This window comes from Neodiprion lecontei, chromosome 4, assembly GCF_021901455.1.
Source record: "Neodiprion lecontei isolate iyNeoLeco1 chromosome 4, iyNeoLeco1.1, whole genome shotgun sequence".
NCBI classification, from domain to species: domain Eukaryota; kingdom Metazoa; phylum Arthropoda; class Insecta; order Hymenoptera; family Diprionidae; genus Neodiprion; species Neodiprion lecontei.
This window is the reverse complement of record NC_060263.1, coordinates 33,464,895-33,489,902: the sequence shown is the minus strand read 5'-3', so window position 1 is coordinate 33,489,902 and position 25,008 is coordinate 33,464,895. Positions and strand designations below refer to the sequence as shown.

Here is a 25,008-nt window from a genome sequence, read left to right as displayed (position 1 = left end):
ACTCTAATGTACATATATATACATATATGTACGTTTGTATATATACATTAGAGTGTCTCAAAAGAAACCAATATCAGTTTTTCATGCTCCTACTCCTCAAAACTTGAGTTTTGATAGAACAAAACATCCCCGCGAAGAAGAGGAAGGGAATCCGCCGCTCATTGGACGCTTCTAATCATAACAACCAATTTACGTCTAGGACGAACTTTTTGGAAGGAAAAATTTTAGACCATGGGGATTGGACTTCAAATTAAGAGAAACAAAATTTCGTTGAATTAATTTTTTTTTATTCCTATTCATAATTTTTGTAATTTTTTAAATTAGAAATTATAGAAAAATAAAAATTAGGTATGAAAAAAAATTTATTTAATGAAATTTTATTTCTCTCGATTTGAAACACAATCCCCATGGTCTCGAATTTTTCCTTCCAAAAAGTTCGTCATACACGTTAATTGGCTGTTATAGTTAGAAACGTCCAATAAACGGCGGCTTTACTTGAGTTACAGAGTTTCCTTTTCGAGAGGATGTTTTTTTCTATCAAACCTCAAGTTTTGAGGGGTAAGAGCATGAAAAATCGAAATAGTTTTTTTTGTAGACACCCTAATATACATATACAGATATTATATTCAATTTACAATATTTTTCCTAAGCATATTACAAAATGGACTTTGCTGTCATAGTTGGTGTACCTCGTGGATACCATACGGATCGATTGAAGCAGGTTTTGCACGTTCACAGTGGAGGCCAACTGACAGCGATTACCGCAACGCAAAATCCTAAATAAAAGATTTTGATTTTTACTAAAATGAAAGATCATAAAGTTGTGATACATGAAATGAAGATATCGTAGAGCGTCGCGAATGAAAAAATGATATCATGCTTTTTAAATGTCCGTCTAATGAGGTCTGGTGGAAATCGCGGTATTGTAGGAGATACATAGACTGAAATGTTGGCACGTATCACGCATTAGAGGTGAAAAAAATGTATCGACGAAATTATCGAATTAGTTATCCCGCCTAAGACGAGAAAAATGTCAGTTCAATTTTTACCTATTTCGATGAAGCTAGGTTTCAATAATTTGATGATTGCATGAATTTAACTTTTACTATGTATGCGACATGAACCTAACAGATAGATTATGTCTTTAGTTACCTTAGGGGTGGTCATCTTCATCTGTAAAACTTTAAGCTCCACAGAGCTTTAGTAATAAGTATAAAATATAAGAGATTACTAGAAAAGACGAAACTTAACTCAGGCGGCACTAGCTAAACTTATCTGTTAGACTATTAGCAGATGTTCTGCCACGTATTTCGTGATATTAAATAATCCTGAATATTCTGATTTAGTCTTAATTTCGATAGCGCCAACGATTAGTTCCATATTTTTCAGTAATCTTGACCCTGCTCAACGTCAACTTAGCTTCATGGAATCGTTTGTTTTTAATCGAACTAATAATATGTGTATTGTATTAAACGATGTGTAAGGCAGTCTCATATTATTTCAAAACAAACGAATAATAGCTGTTGGATTAGTTGTACACAGAGATTCTATGCCATTAATTTTACACCAATAACCGTTGTTGTTACTAAAATATTAGTAATTTTATAATTACTAATACAGTTTACATAGTATCTAGATATACACAGGTCACATGCTACTACCATAGTACAGATAAGTTTTGATTTGATATTCATAATTTTTTTATTTTCTCGTCAATTGGTATTTGATAATTGCCAAATATTTTACTTTTAGGACACTTCTAAGCTGTATCTATTTCAGCCTCAATGATTCACATTCACGTATTTTCATAGTGTTCCACCGTCAGCTTTGCTCTTCATATCCATACTTTCTACACTTTTCGCAAAAAGTTTCAGTAAGAAAAACAAAGCTGTCGCTGTCCGACCATACACAACAATTTCAGATCAGAGATGAGTTACGATCTCTATGGTAGTACACAAATTGATGTTTAAGCCTCCGTTTTCCATCCTTAGCTTTCTTGATGATTCCAAATTGCAAATAGTTGAAATGATGTTATGCGAAAATATAAAGATATGTAGTTGAGTACTTTGTGGACACATTGAAGTTGTATAGTCATCAATTGATTGCATTGTAACGTAATTAATTTTCCAGTTCCAAGTAAAAACGGTGTATTGTAAGCAATGAAATTTAATATGACGAGTACATAAGGGTTACTTTTGTAACATGTTGAGAAAATCTGCTTTTAAAAAAAAATAATAATTTGCACTAAAGATAATTACTATAATAATTGAATGACAATACCTTATTTGTCATATTAATCTCCTAATATGAGAAATTATATACACGTTCATTATTTTATAATGAAACTGTAAGTTGTTGAGAAATCTATACGTCATGTATGGGACACAAGTAACGTATTGTTCCGAGTATAAGCCGACCTCGCATATAATAAGACGACTCCCCATTCTGAGACAGTATTTCAGGGTGTTTTTTTCAGTTGCCCGCAGGTGAGGCAGGTCTATGTGTAAACAAAGTATGATTTCAACTGGTACTGCCAACGATAAAAAAAACTTCGGCTTTTATTCGGAACAATACGGTACCTGATATTGGGATATGTGTAACATCTAATTATGACGTTCTGTAACTCTACGTATTTGATAAATTTCCTATGGTTTTTTGAATTTGCGCTGCTTACTTGTATTTACACATAGAAATATCAATCAACAAATGGTCACTTTTGATGAATTCTCTGAGTCTAAGATCTATAAAATATAGCTTGCTATTTTAGGCTATTGTCATGAGCAGTTATCACTGCAGTCCTGGAAATGAATGCCATTAGCCCATTTATTAGTCAATATTAAGAGTAAGTGTGGAATTTTTAATCTCAATATCTTTTGGCAATTTTGACAAAATACGAGAAATGGACACGATGTAACAAGAATGAGATTTCGCCAATAGCAATCTTCATAATACAGTGACTGTAAAATTATTTGATCGAAACAATTCACAATCATGCATTATGACACGTTTGGGCAATTATTTATTTTTTCTTTCTTTTTTTTGGCATAAAAAAATAACCACTATTCGTTGATTCAATACGCTTAATCAGTATCAGGGGGTACAAGACTTTTTTTCTTCCAATTTCTGAAATTTTTGTAATGAATTCATATGTAGTTTTGATATTTTAATAACTCAAGTCACGATCTTTAAAAAAAGACGAATTGTTTGAGAAATCAATTGGAAAATATTTGGAAGTTTCTTAACCTTGAAGATTCATACAATAGTTTTTCAAACACTTCAAAGGCATGTAAAACGATAACTGGATCTCTGGCAGTGTGATATCACTTGACACTATGACGCATGTGCAATTTAATGCAAGATGTTCCAGCTAAGGATGCGGGATTGAGCAACGAGTAACAGCCAACTTTCCCATCGTTAGAACACTGAAATATGACGCGAAAACCAAAACATCCGACAATTACATATTTCTAAAGCCACAGTAGATGGATAATTGGATAACAGTTTACGCGGGTATACGGCAATTGATAGTGCTTATCTCGCACACAGATGTGAAATAACAAACTTCAATAAAAGTAAAGCAGCTGATATCAGATGGTGTGGTTTTGCATAGCATATATATTAATTATAATCATTTATGCACATGTCGTAATGACGAACTAGGCATCAGTTCCTATGTCAAGGCTTCTAGAATCCTGATTAGAATCATGCTGACTTCCATTCTCAGAAGACGCACTGCTCGAGAGGCCGGATTGGTCGGAGCTCTTCTTTACTTTTGGTTTGTATTCAGTGATGACAACGGTAACATTATTCACAGTGACTTCTTTAGTTTGTGCCGTACTCCGGTCAATGTTCTTGAGGCGAGGCGGATGCCAGTTCTTGCGCCTTGGTTTATCCAGTTTTCGTTCCTTGTCTTTTCCACTACTGGTAGTGCTACTACCGCTTCCACCCTCTTTTTTACCTGGTTTCAAGGGTGGTACGTATTGTTGTTGAGCAACCTGTAAATCAAAAGAGTATATTCACGTATTGTGTAAATATTCCAATATGTTACAATGGTAAATAAAATTGCCATATGATATATTTGCTTACTCCAGAATACTGTTATCTGGTACTTCGTGATGTTTAAGTCACTCTGCATACAGATCGATACATTCACACAATTACACAATGGTGTCTGTATGTTTTTATTCTAGGTGAATAAATTTCGTTATAACGATTGCCAACCTGCTGAGCTACTAGTTGAGGATTGATGCGGGGCTTCCGCGTAGAGGTTCCTTTGCGGACGTCACACATGAGGCACTTGAAAGCTTCAGCTGTATTCCTAAAGGTGCAGACACTGCAGTCCCAATAGCTGTCTTCCAAAACCTTTGCCTGCCGCTTCCCACTTCCGGAATGGTTCATTGTTCATCGGAGTCAGTCGTGCTACGCTGAACCTTCTCAAAAGAGATCCTGCCCTCTTCTGCACCCTTTCAGCCTCATTAAAACCAGTTTTATTAACACTTGTAAGTCTTTGAAATATTTTCAAACGAGCCAGGGTGACTGTATTTATTTAAAACTATCGATGATATAGGACTAAATGTATTTCAGGTGCATCAACTCAATAATACAGTAGGCCACTTCGTGTCTTCGTCAATCTCAAGATGACCGCCTTGGTCCATGAACCATATTATCCTTGTCCAAAACATCATTGTGAATCTTCAAATTTGACTGAAACAAAACAAGCAAATTTCTATCAGCATATTCCAAAATGATTGGACAATCATTTTTGAATGTTAGTTTACTGACAATCAGTTACATTATCCATCAGTACAGAGATTACGAGGTAATACCTAACAAGAATATGTGAACTGCTGTGACTCTTTTTAAAATAGTTATTTATCAGATGCTACGAAAGTAAAAAAATTACATTTCTGGTTGTGTACAGAAAAAAATTCATAAACAGTCATGTCATGTCTGAAGACAGAAATAATTTTTTACAAAATACAGTAGCGGTCGGAATGATGAAGTCAAAACAGACGAATTGATGCATTTCCCAGTTGACCTAAATTTCAGATGCTAATATTCGATTGGTCATTACACCTTTGAGGTAGTACTTGCCTCAGATTGTATTGTCATGAACTGAATCAACTTCGGTTATTCCTAAGTGACGATGTAGAGCTCATCAGTCAAACCTGTAAAAATGACCCCATACGTGGATCACAATATTTTTCTCTATTCAGTATTCAGCATCCGCTCTAGATTATTTACACTCTAGGTACTCAAGAAATGTACAATGTGAAGGATACCGAATTGTTCAGACTATAAGCCGACCCCAAATTCTAAGACAGTATTTCAGAGTGTTTTTCGTAGTTACCCGCACGACGGGTTTGCGTATAAGACGAGGACGATTTTGGCGGGTGCTGTCAACAAAAAAAAAAACCTCGCCTAATATTCGGAACAATACGGTATTATAGGCAAAATCAGTGAACAATCCATTTGGTTGGTATGAGATGAATGATGATTGCACACCTAGGAATCCAAATCTCGACCTTGCGTACTGTTGCAGAAATGTGTTAAGTATTGCACATGCAACTCTGGTAAGGTATGCATGCACGCGTAAAGTGCACATGTGTACGTGCGACACACGATAATATCAATGAACTGGAGCACATACGCATTGGGTACACAACACACACCGTCGAATTAACTCGCTCCAGGCACGCAATATAAACGTGAATTTACTTACGCCGATAGAGCCCCTAGATAAACCGCAAGTTTCTGGGCGGTGAGGACTCTCCGACGACAGTGGAAATAATCCGATATTATCGAACTCCCGAAAGCTGGATAAAATTCAGAAAGTAAAATATTGACAAACAACCAAAGCGCTACAAGGCGCTGTTTTGCTACCACTTGGACGGCGGAACGGCCGAACTTGACCAAACAGCGCTGCCAACTTAATTGTCATTATTCCGCTAAAAATGACCAGACTCTTTGGCGTTCTTTAATCGATTACGGAATCGAGATAAGAATCGATTATTTGATTTGTATTGCGTACATCCGATATTTTTAGTAATAATCAACCCATAATTTACTGCCAAAATACTAAATCAATAAAAACGCCAAATTTCCCACTAAAAACATGAAACATTACCACCACATTAGCTTTAAATTGCAAAATTTTTTACCAAATATGCCAACATTCCTTCGAATCATTATATTTCCCGCCAAACAGGCATCTCTTCCTACGAATAACTTTTCAAAACCACCAAGCTGGTAATTCTGTAAACCAAATCTCTACGCCTAAAGTTGCGACTTGCGATTTTAAAACTGCGGCTCGAACCTCGATTAACAAATGAATTCGATTGCACCGTAAGCAATAATAAGAGAAGTGGTTGCTCCTAAGTTGTCAACGGAATCAGCTTGATATTAATAACCAAATTTTCTCTGTTAAATGTGATTTGCACAACGGAAAAGTGACTCGGGACACTTTAGGTGTCAGTCCAGATAAGAAATGGTGAAAATCTCTAGTTTTAATATTTAAACTTCACTCACTTACTTTACAATTTTATCTCTACAGTGATATTCCTACTTTTTTTGTTCCTCTTTATCAGCTGACATTGAAGGGGAGGATCACAATCACGCGGACAATTTAGGGGTCTTCTGTCAATAGCTAAACCTCAGATGGGAGACCCCTAAATTTTATTCTGAATAACCTCTCAAACTATACTGTTAGGCAGTAAATTCACTATCTGTAATCGTGGTGGTATAGTTGAAAATATTATAACTTGTTTGAATAATTTCTTAGGACTCTGCTGGACCGGAGAGAGCTGAGAAACCATGGGATCATCCATGGACTACAGATGAAATGCGAGAAAAAAGAACTGCCTGGAATCTTGCCGGAGATGCCGGCCTTCTACAGCATCTGCAACAATTTTCAGATGTAGGAATTTTTAGTTAATAAACACTTCGGATCTGGTATAATAATATAAAGCCAGATATTAGGCACACTGATAGAAAATCAAGCTGTTTTCAATCAAAGGAAAATAAAAATCAGATGCAATACGTGTTCAGAACTAATTATGGGACGAAAACGCTTATTTTTACTTTGCTTTTATTAAACGGTCTTATTTAAATTCAATACTTCAATATCTATCGTTTCAAAAGATTTCCCTGTTACACTTCACTTTGGTAATGATTGTAGTCTGGTTTTTCACTATTAGAATGAATTTTTATTAAAAAAAATAACACTCTTGTGCGTGTTTTTTTTTTTGTTTCTTTCCTTCAGAAGCTGATGACAACAGCTAACAAGACGCAGGAAGCCTTAAATTCGTTCAGTTCAGAGCTTGACGAAACAATTATTTTCATAGATAATATAACCAACACATCACTAGCTCTAGCCAACACACAGTTTATCGAGAGTAGAGTCTACGAGGATGAAATAGAAGCTGAACCACCGAAAGAACAACAGCTAGAAGTACGTCAGCAAGACCAAATTTTTTTTTGCTAGACTTGTCTCTTGTTTCATTTCTACTGTAAATTGTGTATTGTTCTATAGAAGTAAAATCTGTCTGATGAAAAGATTTGACCTCAGTTATTAATCTGATAAATTTTATCAGGTACCAAAAACGAAAGAACAGCTAGATACAGAACTGATAGCAAGCATAGGTGAGACTGTACGGCGTGGAATCGCGATAATGGAAGAAAAATACGAAATATTGGAAGTTATTGCTAGCGATAGTGAAGATGAAGGAGAGACTGCAATTCCAAGGTTTGAAAACAGCATTCAAAAATACAAAATACTGCCACCAATGACATGCTGGTATTTTCACTATGAAACTTATATTTTTCACAGCGTCATATTGAGACCAAAGGATCCATACCAGGATCGTCCGCTACCTTACATAATTGGCTCTGAAAAATGGAAAAATTCAACTAAAATCGGCTTGGAGACTAGCAGTAGCGACTCAGATCGCCAGGAGGAAGGTGAATCTGAAAGTGATTCAGGCGATGACACAGCTGTAGTTTCGAAACAAATTAACATGCACAAACCACGAATAGCGAGACTGTCTTCGTCGTCTAGTGAATCCAACGACTTTAATGCGATGAATAATACAGTGCAAAACATTGATGATAGGGGATCTTATGATAACCAAGATATATTTGGTTCAGAAAATGAAACCTCCACGACTGCCAATAGCGTACCCAAAGTAATATATTTTACAATACCTACTTTTTAAACTCAGAGATTTAGTTTTTATGTCGTAATTTATTACAAACACTATTTTTTCACACTACACTTATAATGCATATCAGATGCAAAACTCCTTGAAAGTTATTTATGATTATAGAATTCTATCAGTGGAGCACCAAATTTTGCAGAGGAATTAGCTAAAAGGTTGGGGAGTGTTATTCCACCACAAAAATCTATAAATGCTCAAGTCATTGACGAACCTGTTACAACTCAGCCTGAAGGTACTACTTTACCAAAAATTCGTGATATATTACAAAACAGCAATCAAGCAGGTTTTTTTGTCACGGTATTATCACGAGATATACGAAAAGATCGTTGCATGCAAATATAATATATAATAAATGTTCCACTTACACGTTACAGATGATCTCTTTACCCAAGAAGATGAAGACTTGTTTGGTGCGCCATCCAAAAATTTATTCAGTGAACCGACGTCGTTATTTTCCGAAAAATCCCGCAACTCTTTGTGGGGCAACAAGCTTAATGACCCCTTGCAATCCTCCATCATTCCTTCATCGCTTGATGTTCCACCACCTATCAGTGCTGTTGGTAAGTTCGTATTCGATATTATGGAATATTTCGGATTCAAATCGAGTTTGCAGGGCTGATAAAAATTCGCCTCTCTGCTTCATTTTACTTGACTCATTTTTATGTTCTAATAATTTTCATCCACCTATCGCATCATTACCACCTCCAGCAACCAAACCAAAATCAGCAATAGACGATCTATTTGGTGATGCGGATTCAGAAGATTCGGATAATCTATTTTCGAGTAAACTGTCAACAAGCAAGCTCTTTAAACAACAAAATTCACCAACCAACAGCCTTCGCACAGAAGGTAAACCAAAAAGTAAAAACTTGTTGTCCGTGAGTAGGATCACGGAAAAAACAGGAATGGCAACAAGTACGCCTGAAACGAACGACATGGTTAATTCACTATTTGGTGACGAACCAGAGGATGAGGGAAATATTTTCAGCGGAGAAAGCAATCGCAACGGTAAAATTAATCATACAGTTCAAAAGTTTTGAGAATCAGCATCTGATTAAACAGCAATACTTGAAGATTTCTTTTATTTCACTGCCTGCTGAAAAGACGCAAACGGTATTTTGTGATCCTGATGAATTGTTCAAGCTTATTTAGAATTAAGCCCATATTTTGAAATTTCTCCAAATTCTATTCAAATCTTGAATAATATCAGCAAACTTCGCTGTACTGCAAAGCTATAAATAACCCTAGTTAATATTAGAATTCTGTTGATCAGATTGGATCGCAGCCAAGAAGAGTGTTCCAGACAAGAGTACTGGTTCGACACCCGCAGAAGCATCCAACACCAGTAGTAAAAAGGTACGATCTCACTGAAGGTGCATTCTTAGATTGCAAGAACTGTTCTACCTTGCTTGAATTTTCAGTGCTTCCCCCATTAAGCCCCTTTTGGTGTGTTCCAAACCAATTACTGTACGTTATTAATGTATATTCAAAAAAATAAGCTGTAACAATTCTTCCTTGTCAGAATAACAATGATCAGAGTAAAATAAGGTAATTCTGTTTGTAGCGAACCAAACTGAAATATCCAAGTTTTATCGAAAAAGTGCTTAACTTTGACAGACAGCCATGCTGAACTTCTCTGTCAGTATCGTTCTGTCGTAATGATCATCCGTTGTTTAATTATTGCAGAAACCAGTGGGTGGAGTTTCTATCCTTGGCCAGATCGATATATTTGCTTCAGGAAAGCTGCGTCGGCAACCGTCGAGTGAATCCTGTAGCAGTCAATCATCATCCGATTTTGAAACTCCACGAAGTAGAGCAACAAATACGAGGAATGCCACTAATTCGGTGATAAATAACGATTCTAGTAATGGCAGTTCGGTGATGATATCTCGCAACATGCAGAGTGGTGAAAGCAGCGGTATTTCCTTGCAGCCACCAAGTGTGGATGACGTTACGGCAGGCTCGAATATAAGGTAGGTCACTCACGGTTTATTATTCACCAGGATGTTACATGCCTGTCAGACACTGAGTGAATTTTATGAAAAATTCGGAGTATGATATATTTTCTGATTACTATAATTAGCAGGCATGTATATTATCTCTGAATTCAATTTGTGTTATAAAGCATGAATAACTCAGGTATCGGTTTATTCATCCTTAGAAGCGTTATTGGGATACTATAAATATGCAAATGAAATCTCATAATGTATTTTGTATGAATGGGTAAGCTATTATTAAGTCCTTGAAAATGAAATAGAACAATCTTTTTTGTTTTAACTTCTCTTTCTCAATTAGATTTAATTGTAATCATGGCATGATATATGTAAATGTATGGTACTGACAAGTATCAGCAAGTGATCTAAGGCAGCTCAAACTTTTCCCAAAGTCATCGTTTGGACGAGAATTCTATATACATCTGTACAAAGTATAATAGAAGGTCAGGAGTGTTTACTTGCGTAATTGAGCAGTGTGGATAATTGTTGTATAGAAAAAAAAGATTTGGTTATGAATCGACTTTATTCCTGACTCTACAGTCTCCTTGGAACAAAATTGTCGAAATCATGTCAAAATTTAAACACATAAAGTTTATTTATAAGTACCAGCTACGAACCATGTACGCAAATACGCGTCAAGTTTCGGTGGATCAAGCGGCAACATCCGTGCAGTTTCAATAAACTACTTTATTTCGCATACAAAAACAGGCGTGACAGTACGCATGATGCGGTCATTGGGAATCAGGTAGGAATAACAACATTGAAAGTGGTTGACATAGCGAAACAATGACGTGAGATAATTTAAAAGCGAGAATGATTTCATCCGTAGGTACTGGTCAATTCCGAAATAACAGTGCTGGGCGATTATATTGCTGTCGGTGTAAAAATGATCGTCGTGTATAATTCTCGGTGACCGAACGCACCGTACATTGATGTAATCAATGAATTCGTGCGCGCGTATTTGAAGCTAAAATTATACCCGTTCGACCGATATTTTGCGCGCAACCGCGCGGCACGCAGTTTCCGATTAGGTGTATTGAATTGTATTAATTAAAGTTGTTTGTTATCATTCAGAAGGTAAAATCACCATATCGGAATGTATCGGAATTAGGTCTGACACTAACTTCTGTTTTAAAAATTCGTGAAAACATTTAAAAAATTCAATGTGCAAGGTAATTTTAACTGATCTTTTTTTTTCAAGTTTTAGTCAGCGCGTTATAACGGGAAAAATCTCTATTACCACCAGGGAGAAAATGAGGATTTCGACGAAGAAAGTAGAGCTGCATCACTGTGGAACGCGGCTGCGAATTCTGCAAACACTTATAATCGGTCGAACGTGCAGTCAAGCAAGTCTAGAAATAGCTTACCGAAGAGATCTTGCAAGTAGGTTAATTGGTTTGAGCCACGAGTGCATATTCGAAATGTTACGGTAATTAAAAAAGTCTGCAACTGTAAGCGCGGAAAATTGGAAACTGAACGGTTTCTGCAGTTAGCAGTTGCCAGTCCGGCCCATTTTTTTCCTTTACACCTATTCCGAGTCTGACGTCGATGAAACAAATCTAGTATCATTTCGAATACGCTCCCCGTATTCCAAGTCACTGTTTTTCATCAGTTCAACAGTCTTCGTCGCGATTTGCTGTGTTCAAGGGACGGTCAGTTTTATTTTATATTATTTTCAATCGGCAACAAAGAAAGTAATTTTTTCACTATCTATGCAGATTCAATCGAGATCGTTTCTATTAAGTAGAGAAAAAACACCTCGAGCTTCACTCCAGTGAGTTTGAATTTCCCAAGGCATGAAGTGACGTAAGTGGCAAATCTTAACTTCTGCGGAAAAGACGAACGGTTCGATTGATCGTGCTCTATAGCCATCGGTCGTAGGTATTACTCATGGGATTCCATGTCGTATACACTTTCGCCAGAATACATCCGCAGCTACGTCGTGAATACTCGTATAGAATATCGCGTGAGCCCGAAACGACGCTCGTATTATACAAGGAAGACTTGCACAAGGTCGATCGAAGACTGGCGTGTGGGACGGGCCGTGAGGAGCTTCGGAGTGAGATTGGTCCCTTAAATGACTTAATCGCAAAATACTGGCAGTAGTCGATCCAGTGCTCTTCTGTCATAGATATGCGAGCATAATTCTGTACACCTTATTCTGTACGCAATATTTTTAAAGTTTATAGTGAGGCGCTTCGTAGTAGTTGAAGATCGATAGATTGTGCTGTCGAAAATTTTCAAAGGTAGTAGGATTATGTGCGGTGAAAGGAGACGGGAGTATTTAAAACGAGGGAACAGATGATGATGAACTGCGCGATCGAAGCAGCCGTAAAATACTTTACTTCACTTCAAAGCAGCATCCATAGGTTTGTTTACACCTCTCGTATAAACTCACCTTGAGTTACTTTTCTCTTCGTTCGTAGTGGATCGTTTGCCAAGACTAATCATGATCCGTACAATAACGACCTGTTATCTGTGTATTATACCTACGTTTGTCTACGAAATCGCGCAAAATTTTAGGAAATGCGAATCCAGATTTATTTTTTAGCCAAACCTACATTACAGATTCTTGCTTCGAAACTTTTTCCTCAGCAAGTGCGATGTTTCAAGTAATTCAAAATTATTTTCACCGACATTCCGAGAAAGACCTTTTAATTGTGCAAACTGGACATAAATTTCCAATGAAGTATTTGGTGTGTATACAGCGATCAGTTGTGATATTAGCATAAAAACTGGATTTTTTGCCTCATTTACGCGGATCGAAATTCATTCTTTATTTCTTCATCAATATTAGCTAAAGTGAAAAAAAATGTGATATCACGTAATTGGTTACACTTTTCCAATAAAAACACTTCATATAACTTCTTTATTTGCAGTGGGTCTCGTAATTTGTTGCCAATAATGCACTCTTACTCATTTTTTTTTTGTTTTTGTTTTACACGCTTTCTTTATCACAACTCTAAGTGGCAGTATAAATACCGCTTATGTAAGATAACGAAAGTACAGAAATCAGCATGTATCACACGGGCGTCAGCGTGGCTAGAGCGCCGATATGTTCAAATCTCGCGGTCTCATCGATTCTCACATCTCGCTTTTGGGCAGCTGTGAATTGTTGTGTAAACGTTAGCTCATACTGTTATCGGATAGTCGATAAGATAGCTCGTGGTATTTAGAAAAAATGAAAACTCCGGAGAAAGCAACGAAAAATGAATAATCGAATCCACAAGCCGTTGCAGATTAACAAACGTACAGGACGTAACAAGTATTTCAATCCTACACTCGATGAGAACGCAGTTCATCGTTCCGGTTGCACTAATACAGTACACATAGTCTGGCAATCTACCAAGCGTTTTTCATTCGTTTAGAAGTATTCTCATGTTGGGAGTTTACAGCTTACATCTAAACAGTAAACGGCCGTGAGTAATCGATAGAATAGCTATATTCGCAGGTACAGCAATAAGTTAAACGACAAAGATATTTCAACTTGAAGTTTACAACTAAAGATATTTTACGCACTTATACGGGATTCAAACGCAATTGGGTGATTTAATTGAAATAACGAAAACCTATCACTTTTTTATTTATATATATATATCCATAGATACGTGTATACAATATATGCAATCCACTAAAGCCCATGATTGGATTTTATATTTACGTGTATGCATACTATAAGTTAATCAGACTTTCGGGTAACATCTTTGACTCAATCGCTCGTCCATCAGGGTATGTAATAGTAAGATTTGAAGACATCGTCGCAAATGGGACCACCGCAACAATCGGGATAGGGCTTACGGTGATCGAACTGTTTGTAACCGCGTAAATAGTGAGCGCAGATGTATCTCGGGCATCTGTTGGAGAGAAAAATTCATTATCAGCATCGCCGTCCGCCCTAAAAATTTCATGATGATATGACACCTGATTGGTTAATTATATAGTAACACGAGGTGCTAGGAATAAGAACCCTGGCCGTGAAAGCTTTAACAATGAAACTTGGAACTGTAGGTATTATTATTATCATTATTATCATTATTATCATTATTATAATTATTACAATTATTACAATTATTATTGTACTTACGCCTCTTTTCGCGATAAAACGCCCCCCTTGTTGCAAGTTGTAATTGTGTAGCAGTCCGAGACACTCTGTCCTGGTGTCATTTGCCTTCTTTTGTACTTGCATACGTTTTCTGTAATAATTGCATTATGATTCATCGTCATTTTTCAGGTAAAAGTTATCGAGCTTACAATTAATAATGCGTAATGTTAATGTGTGATGTATAAATCGCGACCCCAGAAAAAATTAACTTATTAATAAATTTAATTAATAAATAAATGAAATTAATAAAATAAACACCAGGTACTTTTTTTCGCTAGTACCGTAAAAGCACTAATATGAGCTCAAATATCCATTTTGTATAAGCTTGTAGTGATGATTTTTTATGCATTAGTATTTGTCACTATCTTCAGATTATCCGTCATTTGTCGTTTCGTTACTACAATGCTGCGGACTTGAATCACATTTATTTGTTTCGAGAGGAGAAAATGTTGAATAATCGACATACCTGCGAGACTTGAAGGTTCTCAAATTCTTAAAAATATCAGAATGACAGAAAATTTTATTATATTTTGAGGAGGCTATTAAATTTCCGGAGAATTGTATATACGTGTAATATACGTCATACATAAAACATAGTACTTCTGCATGGCTCAGCGCTTTGAATTTCAAATAATGTGTTGTCTCTATCGAATTTGTTGTTTTATTTAACGTAAACATTCCTCTTCATCAATTATTAAAATTGATGTAAGAAAGTTTTACTTCTCAGTAGATTTGACAATTTTCATCGGAAGTATTTACTCATTTAATGATTTTTTTGTCTATTGAGGAAAGTCTTGTTTACCGTGACTTTGAGCCTCACGTTTAATGATCACTGTGATAATGTATCTACTTTCGAATTATTATATAATAATATATGTAGATTTTGTAGAATTGAAACCAAATTTTGAATCTGGTTAACATCAGGACTTGTTTTTGAACTGTGATTGTATTACTTGATTACTTGTGAAACTAAAATCTCGTAGCTTTCTGAATCTTTAGGGTGTATTCCTGTAGGGTGATTCAGAAAAAAATTTTTTTTTTTTTCCTTCCAAATAGGTTCAAAAGTTTCATTTAGGTATACAAAGACACCAGTTAAAATTTAAGATTTTAATATTAATATTAAGGGGTGGCTCATCGCACTTTTCGATTTTCCATAAGAATAACATAGGATAAATGTTGTTTGCTTCTTCTAGTTTTTATAACTAGCTAACGAAGCGTATCACAAAAAATCTGAAGTCATATTTTTGTAGGAAATTGAATGATCTACAAAAAAGGCCTCTTGTCAAAATTTCGTCAAACAAACTGTGTCAAAGTTACAGCCTGTCAAAAGTTGAGTTACCTATAATTTGACCTTTTTTTGAATATTACAGCGTAGCTACCGGTCTCATAAAAAAGTGTGCATGCGTTTTTTTGTGAAGCGTACATTTTACTTTAAATAGATAATAACTAATAATTAATTTTTGCAACTAATGGTACTAATGACAGAGTCTATAAAAGCAATCACATCTATCAACAGTTTAATAAATAAAAAAGATTACTTAATTATAATTTGGAATTATAATTGAGACATTTTCGAGACATGTATTCGAACAATAATTATCGAATACAAATTTAACGTGTTGAAATAATAAGTTTATTTAATTATTTTTTTTTCAAAAAAATTAACCAATAAATTTCAGAGGAAATTTGAAAAATTTGAGTAATATTGATATTTTTTTCCATTGTTGCAAAAATTAATTATTAGTTATCATATATTTAAAGTAAAATGTACGCCTCACAAAAAAACGCGTGCACACTTTTTTTTATGAGACCGGTAGCTACGCTGTAATATTCAAAAAAGGTCAAATTATAGGTAACTCAACTTTTGACAGGCTGTAACTTTGACACAGTTAGTTTTACGAAATTTTGACAAGAGGCCTTTTTTGTAGATCATTCAATTTCCTACAAAAATATGACCTTCGATTTTTTGTGAGACGCTTCGTTAGTTAGTTATAAAAACTAGAAGAAGCAAACAACATTTATCCTATGTTATTCTTATGGAAAATCGAAAAGTGCGATGAGCCACCCCTTAATGTTAATATTAAAATCTTAAATTGTATATACATATATATACAGTATCACGTGATATTTCTAAAATAGACTCACTTAATGCCGAAATAGTTAGGAGGATTTGCAGTAAGACAAAAATCACAGTTGCAGATTGCAGGATCTTCATAGTGGTGATCTTGACGATGAAGAAGTAACTTTTTTATAGAGAATCTGAAACGTTCGCCCTCCAAATTATCCAGATGTCTCGTGTCTCATAAAAGTTTCCTCTGCTCTTATATACACAAATGTCGCATTAATATTGTTTTTTTTTTTCTACTTTCAAACGCATGAGTGTATTGAATAGATAACGATATTGTCGTAATTATAACTGGCAAAGCGCCCCCACGCAGAGCTGTACATAATTTCAATCTGTTGACAAGACCGCCATAAATCTTGAAATAAAATGATACAATCTTCGCTTGACGTTTAATATTTTAATATTTATCTGATACTATTAAATAATACTCGCAGCAGAGATGTGGATAATGGTGTTAAAAATGATTATGAATTAGACGATATCTATGGGGCTATAATATCTTGGAATAGAATTTATTTAATGATCACCAGTTCCCGGCAATTCAAACATTTTAAACTCATGTCAGACTCTATTAGCCTATCAGCGATAATTATCTATCGGTTATTTCAACTTATCATTCTATGTAATGGCAGGAAATCTGAAAATAATGGTCAAGAGAAATGACATCGTCATGAAGCTGCCAATCGAAAGGCAACACCAACATTTTTTCCTAAACGTAGATTGTTTGAAAACGATTTTAAGCCACCTGTCTGCAGACTTTTCAATTCGGCTACGTTATTTGTAACATGAAAAAAAAAAAAAAAAACTTAATGCAGAATCTTTCAAATTAGTGTTTCTTTTTCCTCGAATAACTTTTTCCGCTTCTCAGCGAAAGAAGTAGATCATTTTTATTATGCATAATATATAATATATATCGTATAATACATATCTTCAATACAAAACAATAATTATAAATATTCGAGTCGAGCGACTTCCATTCGCTTTGGTGGTATACGAAAACTATGCTGCCTTTTATTTGAATACTTTACACGATCTTATTATTTGTCTCATTATCCTCTGTGTTGTGTAATGTTTGGTGAATTCCAATTATTGGTCAACATACGATTGACGTTGGTCCGTGTATATATTAAGTAACATTCGGTAAACCCTGTCGTAACCATTTACTGATATCGTGAATTAGTTCGTATCTTTTCAACAATCCAAGTATTTTTTCCACGAGAGAAATTTATCGCATATGAAATTGACGAAAGAAGGAAGAGAATCTGGGAATTATTGTCCCACAGACGATAAATTTTTACGAAGGATTGATATTCTCGACCTCGTATGTAATGTATTGGTAAATCTTGGTGAACGGCCAATGAAAGTAAACGTGTATTTTCGTTAACGTTTCGGCCCGGATAGGGGCCCTCCTCAGAACGATCAATTTTTTATTTGACTGTCAAGAACATAAATTTTCTCAGTAAGCCATAAACTTCTATGGATATAATAACAATTGGAGAAGACGCCAATGTCTATTGTCATCCAATTGAAGAACCATCGCTCTCCATTTTGTATTTTATGATTGTGACCAGTGTCTTCATCCCCCTTCTTGTGAAATGTAAATTACTCCTTAATTTCGATAATCTTTTTAATCATAACAGATATACGATATGTTCGCTCTAAACTACAATAGATTATGACTTTCAGTATTATTATATCCATAGAAGTTTGTGTCTTACTGAGAAAATTTATGTTCTTGACAGTCAAATAAAAAATTGATCGTTCTGAGGACGGCCCTTATCCGGGCCGAAACGTTATCGAAGATACACGTTTACTTTCATTGACCGTTCACCAAGATTTACCAATACGACAAATTTTTAAATTGACGACAACATTAATAATTGAGGTAGGCCCGATTTTCAATCACCAAAAGCCACACTATCGTGCAAGAATTCCACAGGTCTCTGAAACATTTTTCACTCATCAATTATACTGACCGACACAACGCTAAGTTCAATTATAGCCACTTACTTAACGTTGATTACAGCCACAATGTAATTAATACTTATCGTTACTGCGCAGTATTTGCGTCATCATGCGATGTTGCGGAAAAAATTGCAGAAAAATATCTATTCACGCAGAGAAGTGTGTACAATATCCGGATCACACATCTGAGCTGAGTTTCTATAAACATTGTCTTAAACGGAAACGATTTTCGTAAATTTCTAGAAAGCGCAATAATTCCGCGGGGCTCGCCAGGTTGTCTGCAGAAAATCAGATCGTCGGTATAAATAAAAGGCATGTTTAAAAAATCTGATTCGATCCCCCGGTTGCGGCTCTACGAATCTGTATGCGATAGCGGTCTGGTCGTTGTCCTCTGTATATATCTGTAGCGTACACGTGTTGGCAGTTGGCCAGCGGTTTTGCGGAGACGATTGTGCAAGCTCGATCTGTAGTGACGATAGGAAAACCTCCACACCTGACGTCTGCCGTTTCGCAGAATTTCTCAAAATGCTCTCAGTTACTTTCCGACTGCTCACCAGGCGAAAACGACTGCACGCGAACTTTTACGCAGTTCATTTCACCTAGCTTCGATCTTATTTTGATTTACTTTTCTCCTTGTCCGAAGGACATCAATAATCAGTATCTCGTATTTGCATCGCAAAATTGCACGGTGCATCGGTAACTGCGAAAGTGGCCGAAAATCGAGGATACGAGGAAGGTATCACACCTGCGTACGACACGTCTCTGATCACCAAGCGCAGCTGTCCGACTTTTACATCCTTCTTCTAGTCTGGTCTATCAAGAGACGTTTTCGCTGCGCTCTGGTTAGTTTGGCTTTAGACATTTCCTTTGCTAATTCAGCGGACGGAACCGCTAGTTTTAGTTCTCTTTCAGTTCTTGTAAAGTTGGGATGTCTCAAAAATCATTATACGTACGTATAAGATATACCTATTTAGGTTTAAAATTCTCCTTGTTGTATAAACCTACGCAATTGTGAATAATAATATCCATTTCGGGGATATTGTTGAATGGATCACGACCACGTGAGTCACGAAAATAATGAAAAGACTTCGCTGATCAATTAGAAATATACTCTCACCTTCCGTCTCATGGTGCAACATGTGTCACTTACCGATTTATTTTCCAACATTTAATCTCCATTATACTCTTCATGCACACCGTATCAGCAAAGATGAGGTTTAATAATATAACAGAATGCCTGGATTGGTAAGTCAATTCATAGACGCCTACTGCAAGAAATTCAGTGCCTTTTCTTTCCAATCGATAATCTGTTGTAAAGTACAATTTCTGCATTCAAGAGAAAATCGGTATTCTAGATAATTCGATACGTATAATTAGAAAAGACCCGCTGCTCGAGAAATCTGAAGTATATAAGATACCCACCTCTGACCTAGATTTAGGTTTTTTTTAATTCTCTTATTACTGTACGCGGTGCCGGTCACTGACGCCACAGCCAGATCTGAAGTACATCGCGTTTGTTTCCTAAATCTTTTGGCACCCGTACGAATTAGGTACGTACATAAAGTGATTGCCAAGTCGTTAGAATGACAAGACGCGGTATATTAGCACTACTTTTTTACTTTTTACTCACCTACACGTGCCTTCCTCGCGATATCAGAATATAAATCCCATTCGATTTACAAAGCTGTATTTCGGGATTCCAATAAACAATAAAACACATACCATATCCCTATTAAATTTCTTCAGCTTAGACAATTCTTTTAATCAAGGTATTTATTCCTCAAACATAATCGAATTTATGCAGCAACTTGCTATCTAATACCGTAATGTCTGGAATGCTTTCAGCCCTAACTTCCAGCCGGCGATGACGTCTACTTGGAATAAGACCGGAGACATGTATCGAGAAAGGATTGCTAGCGACAGTCTTTTCGCGGCTAAAACGCTCAGCCGTGATAATGAGAATTCATTGAACAATGCCCGAATCGAGGAAGCACCCGACTCAGCGGAAGTTCAGAGCTCCGACATTTTTCTTGAAACCGACGAGATCTTCGGCCCTCCACCGCTGCCGGAAGCCGGGTCAAAGACCGAGAGAAAATCGAAGGTGGCCTCGTTGTTCGATGACTTTGATTCCGACGACGACCTCTTCTCCAACACCAGCTCTGGATCCCGCTCACAAAAAAGCGCCGATCTTCTCACAACAACGACGACGTCGCGACCTTCCGACAAATTCAATATCTTTAAAAATCGAGGCTTGTTCGACGACGATGAGAAGGAAACCGCGGACGAGCTCGGGGGTGACATTTTCGGCGGCAAAGTCTCGGCGAATGCGAATTTATTCGCTTCGAAGGTTGTCGAGGAAGTATCTGTCAGCTCGAGAAAGGATGAAGAAAAAACGGAACAAGTCAGTAGCAGTACCGTTGTACAGCAGAAGAGCTTCAGCAGCAGCGTTGGGAAACAGAGTACCAACAAAGAGACTCCGCAGACCGCGCCAGCCGCGAACATTGGTAGTATATTCGATGATCTGGATGACGACGATTTGTTCGCTCCTAATTTTGGTAAGAAAATATCGGAGAGTCAGAGGAAAATGGCACCGAGTTTGTTTGACGATGGTGCGGAAGATCTGTTCGCTGCACCGTCGAAAACTACAAGTAAATTTGATCAGGGTGACTCGAAAGCTTCATCCGTGAAGAAAACTGAGGCCTCGTCGGAGACGGTGGTTAAATCGGGGGCGAATATCGGAGGCCAGATTAAATCCAAAGTAATGGAACAATTGGCGGCTAAGCTGGACCTGGCGAAGACCGTAGAGAAAACGGATGTGGAGTCGAAGAGCGGAAGCGAAGCGACAGTCGCTGGAGGTAACGTTGAAAGGACGATAAATACAGAAGAAGAACATTCCACGCTGAGTAAACACGATGGGGATAGTATTTCCTCGAAGAATAAATCCAAGAATCTCGCTACAAAGATATTGAACGAAATTAAAACAGTTCAAAAGTCGAAGCTTCTCGAAGCGGACGCGAAGCCGGAAATCGCGAAGAAACCGGCGGTGTTGAAAAAATTGAATCAAAGATCAGACGTTGCCGCGTCGAAATCGGCGGAAATCAGATCGGAAATCATCGAGGAAACGAAAACTGTGACGGAGGGATCTTGGGTGAAAAGTTTCGAATCCGAAACAAGAGTTTCCTCTTCGGAGGAAGAAAGGTCGTCGACAACCTCCAAGTCTGATAATATTTACACCGAACAAGCAACGTCCTCGACGTCCTTCAAATCGGAAGAAATTTCCTCCATTGAGGAAAAACGGGAACCTCCGAAGACACTGGAAATACGATCGGGCGAAAAACCGAACACCGTTCAGCGCCGGGTTGTTTCGGGAAAAATAAAGAATTTAATGGGGCGAATGAGCGATCTGAAAATCTTGTCCCCGACCGACTCACCCCCAGCTTGGAGAAAGAACGAAGACAGAGTAGAAGAGGAATCGGACAAGGACACCGCGGATGGCAGCTGCTCGAGCACGTCAAGGCACAATCCTACACCTACACTGCCTGCAGGTAAGCGAAAATTCCTCAACGCAGAATAATGTGCAAGCAATTTGACACACTCTACAATTTGTCGCGACTGATCGACGAATCTTTTTTCTAATTGTAGACGAACCGTCCAAACCTGTTGCACTCCTTTTACCCACCGACCAAAAGGAAATCGAGCCAGCCATCAGCTTTGATCAACCAGTCCAAGTCGAAACACTGAGCGTCGCTGCGTCAAAGGTAAGTTTGAACGAGGTACTTTTAGAATACTTGACCATAGTCGGAAACACGTCTCAGTAAACGTAACAGATATGATTTCCATTGATACTCTTATAGAAGTAAAATGGGTTTCTTGATTTTTCCTCCGAAATGCCTAAAATTTTGTACGCTAATTTGTTTTGAATGATAACTTGATACCCCAGATCCAGCCTATATTGTAGCGTTTTTTTATCATTAATAATCATGACAAATGTCTGTTGCAGAGTCGAGTCCGGATCCAGACGAAACGACGACCTCAAAGTAGGCACGCGCGTCAGAATGCTCTTCGTAAAAGTGGCATCGATTTCGACAGCGTGGACTTTGCAATTGATAACAACTCCGAAACAAATCGAAACTTGTCTTCTAACAGTGAAAACAATAATCCGTCCATGACGGAAAACTCGGCGAACTTTGAAAATATCGTTAATTCGAATAACGACAGGTTGATCATTTCTAGGGGCATGAGCGAAAATGTCAGTGTCAGAGTGACCGAATCAAGCTCATCCACGTTTCTCGACGATCGCTCGGAGATCAGCTTCAGCAAAGAGAGCACGTTGAGTATGAACAAGAACACGCTTCTTTCGCCTTCTACGGACGAGGAAGACCTCTTCGACGTACCTCCGGATCTGCCCGAGGATCCGCCGAAAGAGGACAACCTTTTTGGCAGGGCCCCGATTCTTTCCCCCGTCGAGTCCTTCGTTAAAGTTCAAAAGACGGCCAAATACGAAACCTCTAAAAGTGAGAACCGGACGCATAGCCAGGAGGGAGAGACGACCGTGTTCAGCGATCAGTTCGAATCGTCGTCAAATCAAGTCGTTACTACAGAATCGTCTTGTATCGATACAAAAAAGGAAGATGTTAAGAAGTGGGAGACACCGATCACAGGCAAAGAGGTACGTGCAGATAAAAATACATCAATCAGAGATGAAGAGTTGTCTGGTAAAGCGAACTTACGGGATAAATCTCAAGAACAACAAGATTCGGGGATCGAAAGCAAGGCGGAATCTCGCGAGATTAGTAAACGGGATGAAAAGAAAGAGCAATTAACCGATCCACTTCGTGACGGTAACCACGATCCTCTTAAGGATCCGAGCAATTTATTTCCATTTGTAACGAAAACTCCGTCGCCCGAAAAGGGTAAGAATCTGTTATTCGACGACGACGACGATGGATTGTTCTCGAACTGTTCCTCGAAGAAACCGGAACATGGCAAATTGAGAGTAACTGATAAAAGCAAAACAACCACGTCAACCGCAAAAAAACAGAGTCTCGATATATTCGCCGAGGATTCGGAGACGGACTTTTTTACCACGGCACTACCAAAATCTGTTAGAAAACCCCACCAGGAATCGAAGATCGATCTTTTTGCCGACGACGATAACCAGGACGATGATCTTTTTGGCGGTGCTACGAAAAAGTTGACCAACAAGGCGAGCGCAACATCATCGCGGACTGTTACTACGGAAGAAAACATCACCAAGACAGAATCCTCCTCGAAGAGTCAATCAATATTCGGCGAGATCGGCAAGGAAAACACATCGGGAAGCCAAAAAACTACAGGGGCAAAAGTAAGGCCTGAAACAAAAAAAGGAGGTACTACCTCCGGTATATTTTCCGATGACGACAGTGCCGAAATATTCACCGCCGGTATTAATACGAAGCCTGTAGAGGGGATTCCCACCGGTAAAAAGATCGTGAAGGATATTTTCGGCGATCAGTCAAGTGGCGACGAGGACATGTTTGCTGCAAAAAAGTCTGTGATTAAAAAACCAACGACGTCTTCGGGGCTGTTCGACGACGACGATAATGAGGGAGGCGAAGATATATTCGGGAAATCGACGACCTCATACGTCAGTCGATCGGAGTCGGCTGAAAAGCGTGGAGCGATTAAAAGAACAGGTACCAGGGATTTGAGAAAAACTGCCGAACAAATTGTCGAGGATCCGTTAAGTATACTGCAAAAAGATTAATCACTGCGTATGTAAAACGTTTCATGAAACGCGTAACATTTCGTTTTTGCACTCGCTTTCGTTATTCGTGAATTATTATTTATATATTACGTTTCAAAATTGCATTCCTTTAAAAGTGATAAATTTATGAAGTCTGTTTTATTCTTCGCGGCTACAACCGATTCCTGGATTATCCAATGAATTAATTGAATCCGCTTAACACGATTTTGTACACAGTTATCAATTGCTCATCAAGCAATTCTAGGCGGAGTGATTATTCTGAATCATTTTCTATCTTATGACAAAATCACTAAATGTCAGAACGAGGCTTTTAAAACTATACATATAAATCTATTGTAAATATGTACCGATCAAATACCCAACACTCATACCCAAGTTGCGATCTATTTTGAAAGCTTTAACAATCTGTAAGTATCTCCTGTAATCATTTTATCTGTACCTACAGTTAAATTTACTTTTCTTTAACCCCGTTGTGTATATTTGTAATTTCCTTTTATTTAAAAAGTTTGATTGCGGTCCATCTTAGGGCTTGCAGTGCTTGATAATACAACCATTATAAATTATTTGAACGTTTTTATTGGGTGAGAAAGTATTTAGAGAGGCCGCAATATACCCGGTTGGTTCCAAGTTCTCAACCAATAAATAGCGCACGATGTTCATAGTATACATATATATAATTGTTTTTAATGTACGTATTGCCTTAAAGTGCTGTCAGATAATGCTCCTAATAGATACACTACGCGAGAAGAGGACGAAAATATAGTTATAGGCAAAGATAAATAAATACAAATAATGTAAGAAGAAGGAGAAAAAAAACAAATAAAAATTGCGGATGTTTTATAAATTTAAATACATACTGG

General features: G+C 37.3%; 3 protein-coding genes across 4 annotated transcripts; 1 reads left to right on the top strand and 2 right to left on the bottom strand.

Annotated features, from left to right (window-relative positions):
* Positions 1-63: 63 nt before the first annotated feature.
* LOC107224342 (YY1-associated factor 2) lies at positions 64-5,905 on the bottom strand. The gene is made up of 3 exons (XM_015664355.2): positions 5,723-5,905; positions 4,222-4,704; positions 64-3,995 (listed from the first exon to the last, which is right to left on the bottom strand). Exons 2-3 carry the CDS (start codon positions 4,396-4,398, stop codon positions 3,657-3,659), a joined length of 516 nt encoding a protein of 171 aa, XP_015519841.1. The 5' UTR covers positions 4,399-4,704; positions 5,723-5,905; the 3' UTR covers positions 64-3,656.
* Positions 5,906-6,274: 369 nt separating this feature from the next.
* LOC107224343 (WASH complex subunit 2C) lies at positions 6,275-24,998 on the top strand. Of its 2 annotated transcripts, none has more exons than XM_046738444.1 (13): positions 6,275-6,490; positions 6,782-6,916; positions 7,262-7,450; positions 7,593-7,744; positions 7,829-8,183; positions 8,325-8,448; positions 8,591-8,776; positions 8,925-9,224; positions 9,502-9,572; positions 9,903-10,189; positions 20,248-21,947; positions 22,045-22,160; positions 22,403-24,998. In XM_046738444.1, the coding sequence occupies exons 1-13, from the start codon at positions 6,488-6,490 to the stop codon at positions 24,146-24,148; spliced, it is 5,364 nt and encodes a 1,787-aa protein (XP_046594400.1). In that variant the 5' UTR covers positions 6,275-6,487; the 3' UTR covers positions 24,149-24,998. The 2 variants fall into 2 exon arrangements, with proteins under 2 accessions (XP_046594400.1, XP_046594399.1); XM_046738443.1 differs by having other exon boundaries at positions 9,490-9,572.
* On the bottom strand, positions 13,807-16,595 carry LOC107224344. The gene is made up of 3 exons (XM_015664357.2): positions 16,458-16,595; positions 14,295-14,403; positions 13,807-14,064 (listed from the first exon to the last, which is right to left on the bottom strand). The coding sequence occupies exons 1-3, from the start codon at positions 16,525-16,527 to the stop codon at positions 13,935-13,937; spliced, it is 309 nt and encodes a 102-aa protein (XP_015519843.2). The 5' UTR covers positions 16,528-16,595; the 3' UTR covers positions 13,807-13,934.
* Positions 24,999-25,008: the final 10 nt, after the last annotated feature.